General features: G+C 39.6%; 1 protein-coding gene across 2 annotated transcripts in view; it reads left to right on the top strand.

Moving 5' to 3' along the window:
• The window catches only part of SGTB (small glutamine rich tetratricopeptide repeat co-chaperone beta), a 44,737-nt gene that overhangs the window by 26,451 nt on the left and 5,075 nt on the right, over nt 1-13,211 (top strand). Inside the window, exons 6-8 of one of the 2 annotated variants that reach the window (XM_045565617.1) lie at nt 7,360-7,464; nt 11,381-11,519; nt 11,624-11,686. In XM_045565617.1, the coding sequence (XP_045421573.1) occupies nt 7,360-7,464; nt 11,381-11,519; nt 11,624-11,686 (307 nt within the window). The remainder of the gene's footprint in view (nt 1-7,359; nt 7,465-11,380; nt 11,520-11,623; nt 11,687-13,211) is intronic. The other variant, XM_045565618.1, reaches the window with a different exon arrangement.

Genomic DNA, 13,211 nt, shown 5'->3' with positions numbered 1-13,211 from the left:
TGGACAACTAAAAATATGTATAGAAAAAATTAGCCGGGCATGGTGGCTCATGCCTGTAGTCCCAGCTACTCGGGAGGCTGAGGCAGTAGGATCGCTTAAGCCCAGGAGTTTGAGGTTGCTGTGAGCTAGGCTGACGCCACGGCACTTACTCTAACCGAGGCAACAAAGTGAGACTCTGTCTCAAAAAAAAAAAAAAAATTGATCATCTAACTCTTGCTTTCTGTTCACTAGTTCCAAATACTTACAGGATCATATTTAAGCTCCTCAGCATGATAGATAAGATCTTTTATAATCTAGGCGCTTTCTTTTCTCTTAACTTTATTATCTTCACTTTTCCTCCTACCCCATTCCTCTTCTCTCTAGTATCTGTGCACAGATAATGCGAAGCTTACTGATTTCTTTAAAATGCCATGTTGGGACATCTCTTCGTGCTTTGCCTGTACTCCCCCCTGCCTACAATATTTCCCAGCTTATCTAATTGGTCAACTACTAGTCATCTTTCAAAACCTTGTTAGATACTGCTATTTTGAGGAAGGCTTTCTTAATTTCTTTTCTTTCCAAGCTCCTGACCTATGGAGCAATGCTATCTAATATGGTACCTGCTAGCCACATGCGGCTATTTAAATGTAAATTAATGAAAATGTAATAAAATTAAAAATTCAGTTGTGCAGTTCCATTAGCATATTTAAGTGCTCATTAGTCAACATGTGGATATCGGATAGCACAGATAAAGAACTTTTCTATCACGGAAAATTCTCTTAGATAGCTACATTTGCATAGGGTTAACCACACCATTCTCTAGGCTGCCTCTTCCTTTGATATTTCCATTTTTGCACTTATAATATTATTTATTCATTTATTTGTTTGTTTCCCTGTTAGACTATTAAAGATTGGAGGGTGGGGAGATAGCCTCTTCATCTCTGTATAGTGCTTTTGAGTTCAGGGTCTAGCATATTATAGTTGTTCAACAAAAGTTTGAGTTGAATTGATTCAGTGAAATTTAGAAAGAAAACTGTCTCTACCTGAAGACTTCTAATGATGAAACAGTCACATGGCAGCATGTGTGTGTAAGTGTGTATTTTTTTAAAAAACAAATTTTAACCTATTTAAAGTCAATTTAAACTTATTGAGAGAGTAGTGCAATCAACATCCATCTACATTTACCCTAGAATCTATACAAGTTAACATTTTGCCACATTTACTTCCTCTCTCTCTCTTTGTCTCTATTGGTGTGTGTGTGTGTGTGTGTGTGTGTGTGTGTGTGCGCGCTCCATCCACATATATACATATATATATATGTATATATAATTTTCTTGCTAATCCTAAATACTTCAGCTATATCTCCTAAGAATAAAGATGTACTCCATATACCTATCATACCATTCACATGTAAGAAAATTAGTATTAATCTTGAAATTTCTCCAGTTGTCCCCAAAACATCTTTTATAGCTACATTTTTGGTCCAGAATCCAATTAAGATTCTTGCATTGCATTTCATTCCATCACTTTAGTCTTTTTTAATCTAAAAAGTATCCCTGTCTTTTTTGATTATTTGTTTTTCATGACATAGACATTTTTGAAGAGTTCAGGCCAATTGTCTCATAGGAATGGGTGATATTCTGGATTTGTGTGATGGCTTCCTCATGATTAAATTTAGGTGAAATTTTGGTATGAGGCCTACATAACTAATTATGTGACCACATATTGCATTATATTAGGAGGCACATGTTTTCAAATTGTCCCATTAATGGTGATTCTAAGTTTGATCTCTTAAGGTAGTAACCATCAGATCTATTATTCCTTTGGTAATTAATATGTAATCTGCTGAGTTAGAGCATGTGAATAAAAGATTGTTCCCTTACAGTGTTTTATGAAATGTTTATCATCTGTTCATGATCTTTCCCCAAAACATTGATGATTGCAAAAGGGTGCTTTTTCTAATTTTATCTTTCCCTCTTTATATATCTCCTCCCATATTTCTGTAAAGAAGAGCTTTCCTCACTTTTCCCCTGCTTTCTCCCTTCTCCTCCTGCAACTTTTTTGAGTATCATTTGAGTATTCATTAGGACTCATGATTTTTTTTATATTCACTATTCAGTGTGTTATAATCAATTACCATAATCGTTATTTTTGGCACTTAAATTATCTCACATTTGGTTAGTGGAGCTCCTTCAAACTGGCTGCGTATCCTTTTATGTAACTTCATTTTAAAAATATGCTTTCTTGCTTTCTGAGACAACAGGGTATTCCAAATTTGCCTTGTACTTTCCCTGCTTTAGACCTGAGCTCACCTATTTCTCCATGGAGTTTCTGTTCCTTTTAGTGGAAAATGGTATTTACAGACCAAGACCTGGTTGTACAACTTGGTCATTGCTACTAAGGTGTTATTATCTCTAGGTCCTGTCAGTGGACAGAGCTAGGAAATAAATATACTTTTTGAGAAGTCATCAATTTATACAGAGACCTTTAATTTACATTCCAGTGTCACAGAGTTCTCTCTCACCTTCCCCCATTTTATATTTGTATCTTCCTTCTCCCAGAATGGAAACTGGGAGGCAGGGACCAAATCTGCAGGTGGCAGATACAGGAGGGTGGTTTGTAGGGGCGGAGAAGCAAGGAAGGGACTGCAGGAAAACACAGCTAACTACCAGAAAGAACAGGAACTTGAGGTGGTTTTTTTGTTGTTTTTTTTTTTTTTTTTTTTGAGACAGAGTCTGGCTGTGTTGCCTGGGCTAGAGTGAGTGCCGTGGCGTCAGCCTAGCTCACAGCAACCTCAAACTCCTGGGCTTAAGCGATCCTCCTGCCTCAGCCTCCCGGGTAGCTGGGACTACAGGCATGCGCCACCATGGCCGGCTAATTTTCTCTCTCTTTCTCTCTCTCTCTCTCTCTCTCTCTCTCTATTTAGTTGTCTAGCTAATTTCTTTCTACTTTTAGTAGAGACGGGGTCTTGCTCTTGCTCAGGCTGGTGTCGAACTCGTGAGCTCAAACGATCCGCCCACCTCGGCCTCCCAGAGTGCTAGGATTACAGGCGTGAGCCACCGCGCCCGGCGGGAACTTGAGGGTTTGAGGCAGACACACCTGTGGAGCTGCAGCTTCGTTATAAGAACATCTGTCAATCATGTATATCAATCACCTGGTAACATCCCACACCTCCCGTAAGCCTTTCCCTGGACCAGGCCAATAAAAGCAAATCACCTGGAAATCCCCAACGGCTTTCTCCACTCGTGGAGACTAACTTCCTCTCTGGAACGTTCTCTGGCTTTGTATAGCTCCCTTCTTTTCTGCCACAAAAGCTGTTTGTGTGGAATTGCTTCCTGTCTGTGGTCACTCTGTCTCACTGGCCCTGCTTGTGAATTTTCTAATCAAGGAGCCAAAGAATCAGGACAACAGTCCACCAAGAGGCCGGACTTGACAAAAACCCTGCTTTCCAGCAACACCAGTATATTTACACGTTTGCTCTATCCTTCAGTATCCTTCAGTTGGAATCACAGCACCAACATTACACCGCCAATGAGCCTAAGTAAACTGCAGGATTTCTTTGCAGTTTTTCTTTTCTCTTAGAATACATCTCACTAAGGATGTGTATTCAGAATACCGTGTTTGAAAGTTACTTGAATTCTTTTGTCTTGCTATACAATTAGGATCTTTTATTTCTGTTTTGCCCAGTTTGAAGGTTTGCTTTTCAACTTTTTGAAGTCTCTTTCCCATTTCTATCCCATTTACCCCATTCCCACCCAGCCCCTAAAGGATGAGAGTGAGACTTAATGCAGGTTTCACTTCTGAGCCGTGTAAAATGAAATTACAAAGGATGATTAATAAATAATGACTCTTTCTATCCTTAATGTTCTTTGCTTTTGCTTGGTTTTCAGTTTGTCTGATTGTCTTTCTCTAACTTCAACCTGTGTGTGATTATGTTTTAGGTGATATCTTTTGTATCCAAGTTGAGAACCTTAGTTTTGTTTTTTTGTTTCTTGTTTTTCCGTAGTACAGTATGACATTCAAGGGAATCTCAGTTTTGTATGGGCAACTTTGTGGTTGTTGATAAATTTGAATTCTTTTCTACTGTCTTATTTTTTTAGCATCCTTTTTCTTGGCTTCCCCCCCTGACCTTTTCCCCCTTTTATTGGACTGGTTGAATTTCCTTTGCTTCATTTTTTTTCTTTCTAATTATTTGGAAGTTTTACATTCTATATCTCTTCTTCCAGTGGTTATCTTTGTCATGCTGTTACTTCATGTTGAGTATTAAGTAAACAAAACCCATACCTCTTTTTCATATAAACTACCAAAACAGGTTTGTTTGAATGCTACACTATCAAATTTAAGTTTTTTTTTTAACTGAAGCAAAGAACTATATTTATCTTTTAGTAAACAAATTTTTTATAATTAATCTGAAAAGGGTCTCTGTCATGCTGTATGAAAAAAGGTTGACAAAGCCAGACTCAGAGCATCTCTTTTTTATAGTCTGTCAGGCCCTCCCTGACCTCACTGCAGTCTAAGCACTGTTGAGGGCAGCAATATTATTTAGCTTATTGCTGTATCCATGTTCTTAGAAAAATGTGTATGCATAAGCTGGACCTCAATAGGTGTATTAGTTGAATGAATAAGTAAAAATATTTAATCTGGAGAAGAATGAATGGAGTGGTAGTGGGATGGAGGGCAGGAGGCATCATGGAAACTTTCAATTGAAGGACTTGCATCTGAACAATAATTATGCTTGGTTAGCATTGTTCCCAGTCATTTTAGGAGAGTTTTGTGCTAGAGGTAATTTAGCAAGGGTTAACAGGTCAGATAAATGGTCCTTAATTGCTCTGTACAAAGTAGATGAAACAGTTGCCATCCTTAATTTACAGGCAGATTTAGACACACAGGTAAGTTTTTATTTTTCACCTGAAAATTGCTAGTAATCTTAATATACGGTAATGTTATGTGTACCTGTAGAATGAGAATTAGTGTATTGAGAAGGTATGAATATACATTTATTAAAGAAAATTTAATTAAAGAAATGTAATTAAAAATATGCAGTTAACATTAGATCCTGAATGTAGCTGTATGTTAACAATGTAAAATACAATCCATGTGGTATTATTGAAAACTTTTGTATATAACATTTAAGATGCTTAGAGTAGCTAAGTCCTATGTATTATGTATAGGGGATTCATTTTCTGATTATACTTTAAAAATCACAATTCAGGTTTCTAAAGACAAGTATTGCCTTGCAGTTTCCTAAAGGCTTTTAGCAAATGTTTAGGTATACATGTTTGTATTTTTTTTAAGCCACATAGTTCTTTCTTCCCTTTTTCAGAACTTCCCTCCCTTTATCCTTCCATTAATAACCCTTTTACCCTTCACGCATGATTCTATGCATGTAGGCGTGCACATAAACTGATTAGGAAAACAGGCCCTTGGCAGAAAAGAAATGAGATTGGAGAATTTGCTGTTCTGTAAAATCACCTATGGCAAATTTACAGAAATGAGATATCAGTGACAGATCAGACTCTAGGCCTGAAAGAATGAGGTAGGATTGCCTTGCCTAATGAGTTAGAGATAAGATCTAGTCTTAGTATAGATCTCATCCTCACTTTGTGGACAAGCCCCCTGCCCCCGCCAGTGTCTATGCTTATAATATGTAATAAAATCATTAAAAAAAACTCTGTCTCAGGCTGGGTGCAGTGGTTCATGCCTATAATCCTAACACTTTGGGAGGCCAAGGTGGGAGGATTGCTTGAGGCCAGGAGTTGGAGACCAGCCTGGGTAATAGTGCGACCCTGTCTCTACACACAAAAAAATTTTTTTTAATTAGCCAGGCATGGTGATGCACACCTGTAGTCCCAGCTACTTGGGAGGCTGAGGCAGGAGGATCACTTGAGCCCAGGAGTTTGAGGTAGCAGTGAGCTAGGTTTATATTCCCAGAGTCAACTTCCAGAATTGGCAGTATTACTTTTAGCTCTGTCCAAGATTGATTTTACATAACACATTCTGTTCCTAACCTAACAAATAATCGATCTGTTATTATGCGCATTCAGTATTTGTGGAGTACACTAGTAAACTTGCTGTGATATAGAAAGTAGTATTAGATAATTCTAATCTATAGTTCGATGGACAGAAGGAGATTAGAAGATACTTAGGGAATGCAGAGTATCAGGGAGGACCTTCACTGGTACTTGAAAATAGATGGTGTTTTAATCAGTCTTATTGTTTCCATGTGTGCTTGTTAGAGTCCAGCTAGGTCCCTGAAAGACATGACCATTGATTAATTTCAAGGAAGAGAGAGGATTCACTGGGTGTTTAAACAAAAGTTTTTTTAGGACAGTTAAAACAACAAATGTGGGTAAAGAGACAAGAATAAGGGTAGCAAGAGCAGTGCTTGTCAGATTGCAGTGGGAGAGGACCAAGGGGTCAGAGAGTTTGGGGTAGCATGGGACTTTTGTCTATAGACTCAAGAACATGAAGGAGCCTAAGTCAATCTCTGGGCTCACAAGCAATGTTTTCCAGAAAGTGCTTCCTTACCTTTATTAATAGAAAGGGTGCCATGTCTTGGAGTTACAGTGTTTGAGGCAGAGGGGCTGCATGCAGCATAGCATTCCACTTTGTGGTTGCAAGACATGAGCCCTCAGCCCTGATCCAAGAGCCGTCTGTTGTTTCCTGGTTGCTGGCACCCACATTGTCTTCTGAGCATCCACCTTGGAGCTGCTTTTCTCCTTTCCAGTTTCTCCTCTGAGTTAATTCTTCTTATTCCCAATAATGGAAGCCTTATTGAGGAGAGGTCACAATTACAGAGATTTCAGTCTATGCAAATGTTCTTTTTCCAAAGTTGGCTTTTTCGACCTTTTTCTGAGCAGCAAGTTTATGAGGACTTCTGGAAGACTGAAAGAAGTAAAGTTTAGTCTGCCTCAGAAATGAATGGAATGGGAGAAAGTGCCAGAGGACTGGAACATTACTTGTACATGAACCCTTCTGTGAAAGTGGTCAGTTAGCAGCACAGCACTCTGTGTAGTCACTCATGGCAGTCACTCTGTGTGCCTCCTTGGAAGCCCAGATGTCCTGGTGTGTTCAGTTTTCAGTTTGGGCAAATTAGAAAGGTAGTAAGGCGGTAGATTAGTTGTATGACTTGCATATTTGTCTTTTCTACAGCAAAGCAAACAGTGAAAGGCAGCCTGCATATTGTTTTTTTGTCTGAACAGAAGTTTCTAAGCTTTTTTTCTTTTCCATTTGATTGTATAATTATCTTAGTTTGCTTAGAACTTTACTGGGAATGATCTACAAGCTGGGACAAGGAAAATGTAATTTCATTAGTACCTGGAAATGTAAATTCATGCCTTGAAAGCTGCTTATAATAAAAATCTCTTTTCTTTCTCTTAGGGCTGCTGCTCAGAGCAAATTAGGTCACTATACAGATGCAATAAAGGATTGTGAAAAAGCAATAGCAATTGATTCAAAGTACAGCAAGGCATATGGGAGAATGGGGTAAGTTCTGGGAGAATGTTCAAAGTCGTACAAAGTAGTATTGAAGATACTGTTCTTAATGGCTTGGTTTTGAATTTCCTGCCTAATATTGCACCCTCTGAACTAATAAAAAGATAAACAAAACATAAGAGAGGAAATGACTGCAATTTCTGTGATTTGGAAGTGAGATGATTAGTTGTTTGATGACTGATTTGGTTGTTGGAGAAATCATACAACCCTCTTAGGAGATTCATTTCATGTCCATGACCACAAACCTCAGATGAGCACTTAACGTTGTCAGACAAGTCTACTACACTTCCTTTTACACTCACCTTTCTACTCTCTGATGTGACTGTTTCACACCTCCTCCTCTCCCTTCAGAATTTCGCTACCCTCTCCATGGTGACTCTCAGATGAGGACATTGCCTTACACTTAATTGAGAAAATAGATGCATTTTGAAAAAAAGTAACTCATCTTCCTACTTCCAAATCTACCAGTCTACCTGCATTTGTGTCTACACAGAATGCCTTTTTCCTTCAGGACTTTACAATTGTTATTATCCCCTTTATCTTCCATACTGTAGTTTTTCCATCTCTAATAGATGATAATGGCTAACACGCAAAAAGGTCGTAAGAAAGTCATTCATTGGAACCATCCTTCTACCCAGTGTTTCCCTCCAGCTCCCATCTCATTTCACAGTTCTTCCTCTGCAAAGCCCCTCATGGTTGTCTTCACTTGCTGTCTTTTTTTTTTTTTTTTTTTTTTGAGACAGAGTCTCACTTTGTTGCCCTGGCTAGAGTGAGTGCCGTGGCATCAGCCTAGCTCACAGCAACCTCAAACTCCTGGGCTCAAGCAATCCTCCTGCCTCAGCCTCCCGAGTATCTGGGACTACAGGCATGTGCCACCATGCCCGGCTAATTTTTTCTATATATATTTTTAGTTGTCCAGATAATTTCTTTCTATTTTTAGTAGAGACGGGGTCTCGCTCTCGCTCAGGCTGGTCTCGAACTCCTGACCTCGAGCGATCCACCCGCCTCGGCCTCCCAGAGGGCTAGGATTACAGGCGTGAGCCACCACGCCCGGCCTTCACTTGCTGTCTTGACTCCATCCTCTCATTCTCTCTTCAGCTCACTCCAGTTAGGCTTTTGTCTGTGTCAGTGTGGTGGCTAATTTTTGTCAACTTGACTGGGTTACAGGATGCCCAGATAGCAAGTAAAACATTATTTCTGGATGTGTCTGTGAAGGTGTTTCCAGGAGCGATTAGCTTTTGAATCTGTAGACTGAGTAAAGAGGATCACGCTCACCAATGTGGATGGGCACCATCTGATCCTTTGAGGGCCCGAATAGAACAAATAGGTGGAGGAAGGGGGAATTCACTCTCTCTGCTTAAGTTGGGACATCCATATTCTCCTGCCATCAGACCTCAGCATTTCATGGGCTTGCACAAATAGTGAAAAATTTGAGTCCCCTGATGTGCAAGATCTCAGCTGAGGTTGAATTAGGCAATGCTCTGCCTTTTTGTTTTAGCTCTCATGCTGGAGGTCTATTTATTGCTATATGTTTGTATTTTGTGGCTTTTGTTTGTGATTTTGCTGTTTACAGTGGCCCCCAAATATAGGCTAAAGTGTTGTTTAGTGTTCATAAGTTCAAAAAGGCTGTAAAGTGCCTTATGGAGAAAATAGATGTGTGAAATAAGTTTCATTCAGGCTGGAGTCAGTGCCATTGGCATGAGTTCAATGCTAATGAATCAAAACTGTGCATTAGGCTGGGTGTGGTGGCTCATGCCTATAATTCTAGCACTCTGGAAGGCTGAGGCAGGAGGATCACCTGAGCTCAGAAGTTAGAGACCAGCCTGAGCAAGAGTGAAACCCTCTCACTACTAAAAATAAAAATTAGCCAGATGTGGTGGTATGTGCCTGTAGTCCCAGCTAATTGGGAGAGTGAGACAGGAGGATTGCTTGAGCCCAGGAATTTGAGGTTGCTGAGAGCTAGGCTGACACCACAGTACTCTAGCCTGGACAATAGAGCAAGACTCTGTCTCAAAAAAAAAAAAGAAGAATATGTACATTAAATAAGGTTTCTTAGAAACACACATAAAACAAGGTTATATATTGATTGGTTGATGAAAATGTGACCAGAGGTTCACAGGAACCTAACCCTGTATTTCCCCTAGGAACAATTTTTCAGTATTTGTTATTTTGGTGTTCATGGTGACTTTGTAGAACATAACTGCTGTGACTGAGAATCAACTATAACTGTTATTGGATCTCTTAAGTTTATGTTTGAATCCATACTTATATATTTAACTATTTCTCATCTCCATGTTTAGATGTTTAATAGGCATTTTAAACTTAACAAGTCTCAAACAGAACTCTTCTTTCCTTCTTAAATCTTTCCCATCTCAGTAAATTGTACTGTCATTCTTCTGCCCAGTACTCACGTCAAAAGCATAGAAGTCATCTTTCATTCTCATTATGCCTGGCACAAGTGCTTATATCAGCAAGTCCTGTTAATTCTAGTGTCCATGTATATTGTGAATCCAAGTGTCGATTGCTATCTTGCTCGTCACCCTAGTCCAAACTACTTCTCTTACCTAGGCGCTAGCTTCCTGAGTGGTCTCCCTGCCTCCACTCCACCCGCCGCCCATGTCAATCCTCTATATAGAAGCCAGAGTGATATTTCTAAAGCATCAATCAGATTGTGTTCCTTTTTTTTTTTTATTTTAAGAGACAAGGTCTCACTCTGTCACTCAGGCTAGAGTGCAGTGGCCTCATCATAGCTCACTGCAGCCTCTAACTTCTGGGCTCAAGTGATCTTCTTGCCTCAGCTTCTGTAGTTGCCGGGACTACAGGCATGCACCACTGTGCCTGGCTAAGTTTTAAAATTTTTTGTAGAGATGGGGTCTTACTGTGTTTCCCAGGCTGGTCTCGAACGCCTTATCTCAAGCAATCCTTCTGCCTTGGCCTTCCAAAGTGCTGGGATTCCAGACATGAGCCACCACACCCAGGCAGATCATGTTACTTTATTGTAGCCAAAATAAAGTCCAAACTCCAAACAATGGTCCTATATGATCTGATACCTAACTGTTCTCTGACATCATCTCTCCACACTTTGTTTTCTATGTTCTCTCCTCATCAGCCTTTGTTGTGTACCTTAAGCATACCAAGCTTGTGTCCTTCTCAGAGCCTTTGTGTGTACCTCTGCTTCTATTAGAAGGCTCCTCTCGTGATTTCCATATGGCTGCTTTCTTCATATGTCTCAGGTCTTTTCAGTGTGGCCAGTTGTGAACAGCTTTCCTATTCATTCCCTTTAATATTGCTCTTTTAATTTGCATGTTTGTTGCTTTTCTTCCCCAGGTAGAATGAAATTGTCTTAAAGTCAGGAACTTTATCTTTTTCATTGTAAAATCCTCAGTATCAAAAATAGTATCTCAGGCTGGGTACCGTGGCTCAAGCCATCCTTCTGGCTCAACCTCCCGAGTAACTGGTCCTACAGGCACACGCTACCATGCCCGGCTAATTTTTCTATTTTTTGTAGACACAGGGTCTAGCTGCCTTGCTCAGGCTGCATCAGAGATTTACATGACCACAGGCTTGTTAGTCAGCTCACATCTTTGTGGAGCTCACTCTAGGCATTCATACAGCAAATTATTTCACATATTAGGCTTAAAAAATGGAAGGGTAGGTAAGGTTGATCTCTAAGCATTAAGCTCTTGATTCACAAGACAGCCAAGGTTGTCAGTAAGTAGGATGGAGAGAGTTCCGATTTACAGAATCTTGGAATTAGAGGGAATTTAGTGATACTCCTGTGAACCATAATACAATGAATAAATTAAGTGCCATCTGGATTAGAACTGAGTACCAACAGAGACGTTTGACTGTTTGTGATGTTCTGATGTTCTTTAATCATATATCTTCTACTCTGTATTCCTTTCAGGCTGGCCCTCACTGCCATGAATAAATTTGAAGAAGCAGTCACAAGTTATCAAAAGGCATTAGATCTTGATCCTGAAAATGATTCCTATAAATCCAATCTGAAAATAGCAGAACAGAAGTTAAGAGAGGTATCTAGTCCTGTAAGTTGTTAATGCCAAATGAGTGAAATATTTTCTGTCACTCATAATTTATTATAATGAAATTGTAGTGGTTGGTCTGATTCTCAGATATAATTGTTTTATAGACAGGAACTGGATTGAGCTTTGACATGGCTAGCTTGATAAATAATCCAGCCTTCATTAGTATGGTGAGTATATTTTCTTTTCTGCTCTTCTGGCTCTATTTTTCATCGAGCTATGTAGTTCCAAAACTTTGGAAACAAATATGAGAGGTTTTGTGGTGGTGGGCATATTAGAGTGTTGATGCAAGGCTATGGCAGGGTTCTTAACCTGTCCGTGTACCTTTGTGGGAAAGCCCATGGATCTTCCCAAAATCACATATATAAAAATTTGTTTAGCTGTGTATATGTACATTTTTTCTAGGGAGAGAACCATATTTTTCATCAGATTGGTACAGGGGCCTGAAAATATGTGAAAGGTTAAAAACTACTCTCTTACATAAAAGTGGTCCTAGGAACATATCTAACAATTGAGGTCTGAGTGTTTGGCCATCATGGTTCCCTAAGCTGGTCTCTCAGCATTGTCTGTCTTGTTTTCTATCTTAAGTGTTTCTTTGTCTTTTAATATGTTTCTTTGTCTCATAAATACGTACTCTATTCTTCAAACCAACAAAATAACTTAGTGGGCTTTTGAAAGGATACATGCTCTGGTCCAATAGGTGGTAACTTTGATTTAGTGGGCCTAAGATGTTACCTGGCCATGTAGAGACTGTATACTTTGGATGAAAACTATTCTACCACATGGTATGTCCTTGGAAGGCAGGAATCAGTTCTTATGCATCTTTGTTTCTTTCAAAAATGTGCCTTGCATTCATTAAATCTTCAGTTGGACTGAAATGCACAGATTGCACAGATGACTCATTCCCAGTGGAATAAAGAAGGTTTTTGAACAATTGGTAGGATTGCCATCCCACTCATCAAATTTGAGTCAGTCTTCCTACCTACATGCTAGCAAATATATGGTTTTTTTGGTAGGTTTTGTGACATTTTTAAACATGGTTCCCCATTTCCAGAAATCTCAGGTTAAAAACATGTTTTGTGACACTTAAAAAGGATCAGCTTGACAGAGATTAAAGAAGGATTTTTTTTTAGAGAGAGCTATTGAAGTTTCAGTGCTCCATGTCTGAAGGAAGTAGGGAGGCCTGCTCTCATCTCAAGCCCACTGAGAAGGGGTTCTTTTGGTTCACTCAGAGAGCTTTCTGTTTGGCCTTCAGTAGGGAAGCCAGTGAACTGGTATCTGGCTTGCCAGTTAAAGAAGCCAGTGGCCGAATTAGCTGTGTGGTTTGGGTAGTTATAAATTGATAACAGTGGAGCAGAAGTGTGTTTCCTGTGGACCAAGGTGAGCACACACACTGGTGAGATAGTTTGTCTAAATATGCTCAAGGCTTCCTGGAAGGTGACAGGACCCCAACACAGAGAGTCTCTGGAGGACTGCTAAGAACCAGAGATTGAAGGGAAAGTCCTAACATTCATCCAGAGGGTAAATTACCCTTCAGAGAGAATAGATGGGAAATCCCCAGGGGGATGGGGATGCAAGAAGTGCCTCATAAAGTGCCCCCTGAGAGAACCAGGGTACTTTTAAATACTTTGCAAACCCAAAGAGCACCAATGGCAAACCAGTAAGATAGTACCACTCATCAAAAAAGAACTCACG

This window comes from Lemur catta, chromosome 12, assembly GCF_020740605.2.
Source record: "Lemur catta isolate mLemCat1 chromosome 12, mLemCat1.pri, whole genome shotgun sequence".
In the NCBI taxonomy this organism is placed as follows: Eukaryota; Metazoa; Chordata; class Mammalia; order Primates; family Lemuridae; genus Lemur; species Lemur catta.
Note: the sequence above shows the minus strand (reverse complement) of the source record. Positions and strands in the feature narration are given on the sequence as shown.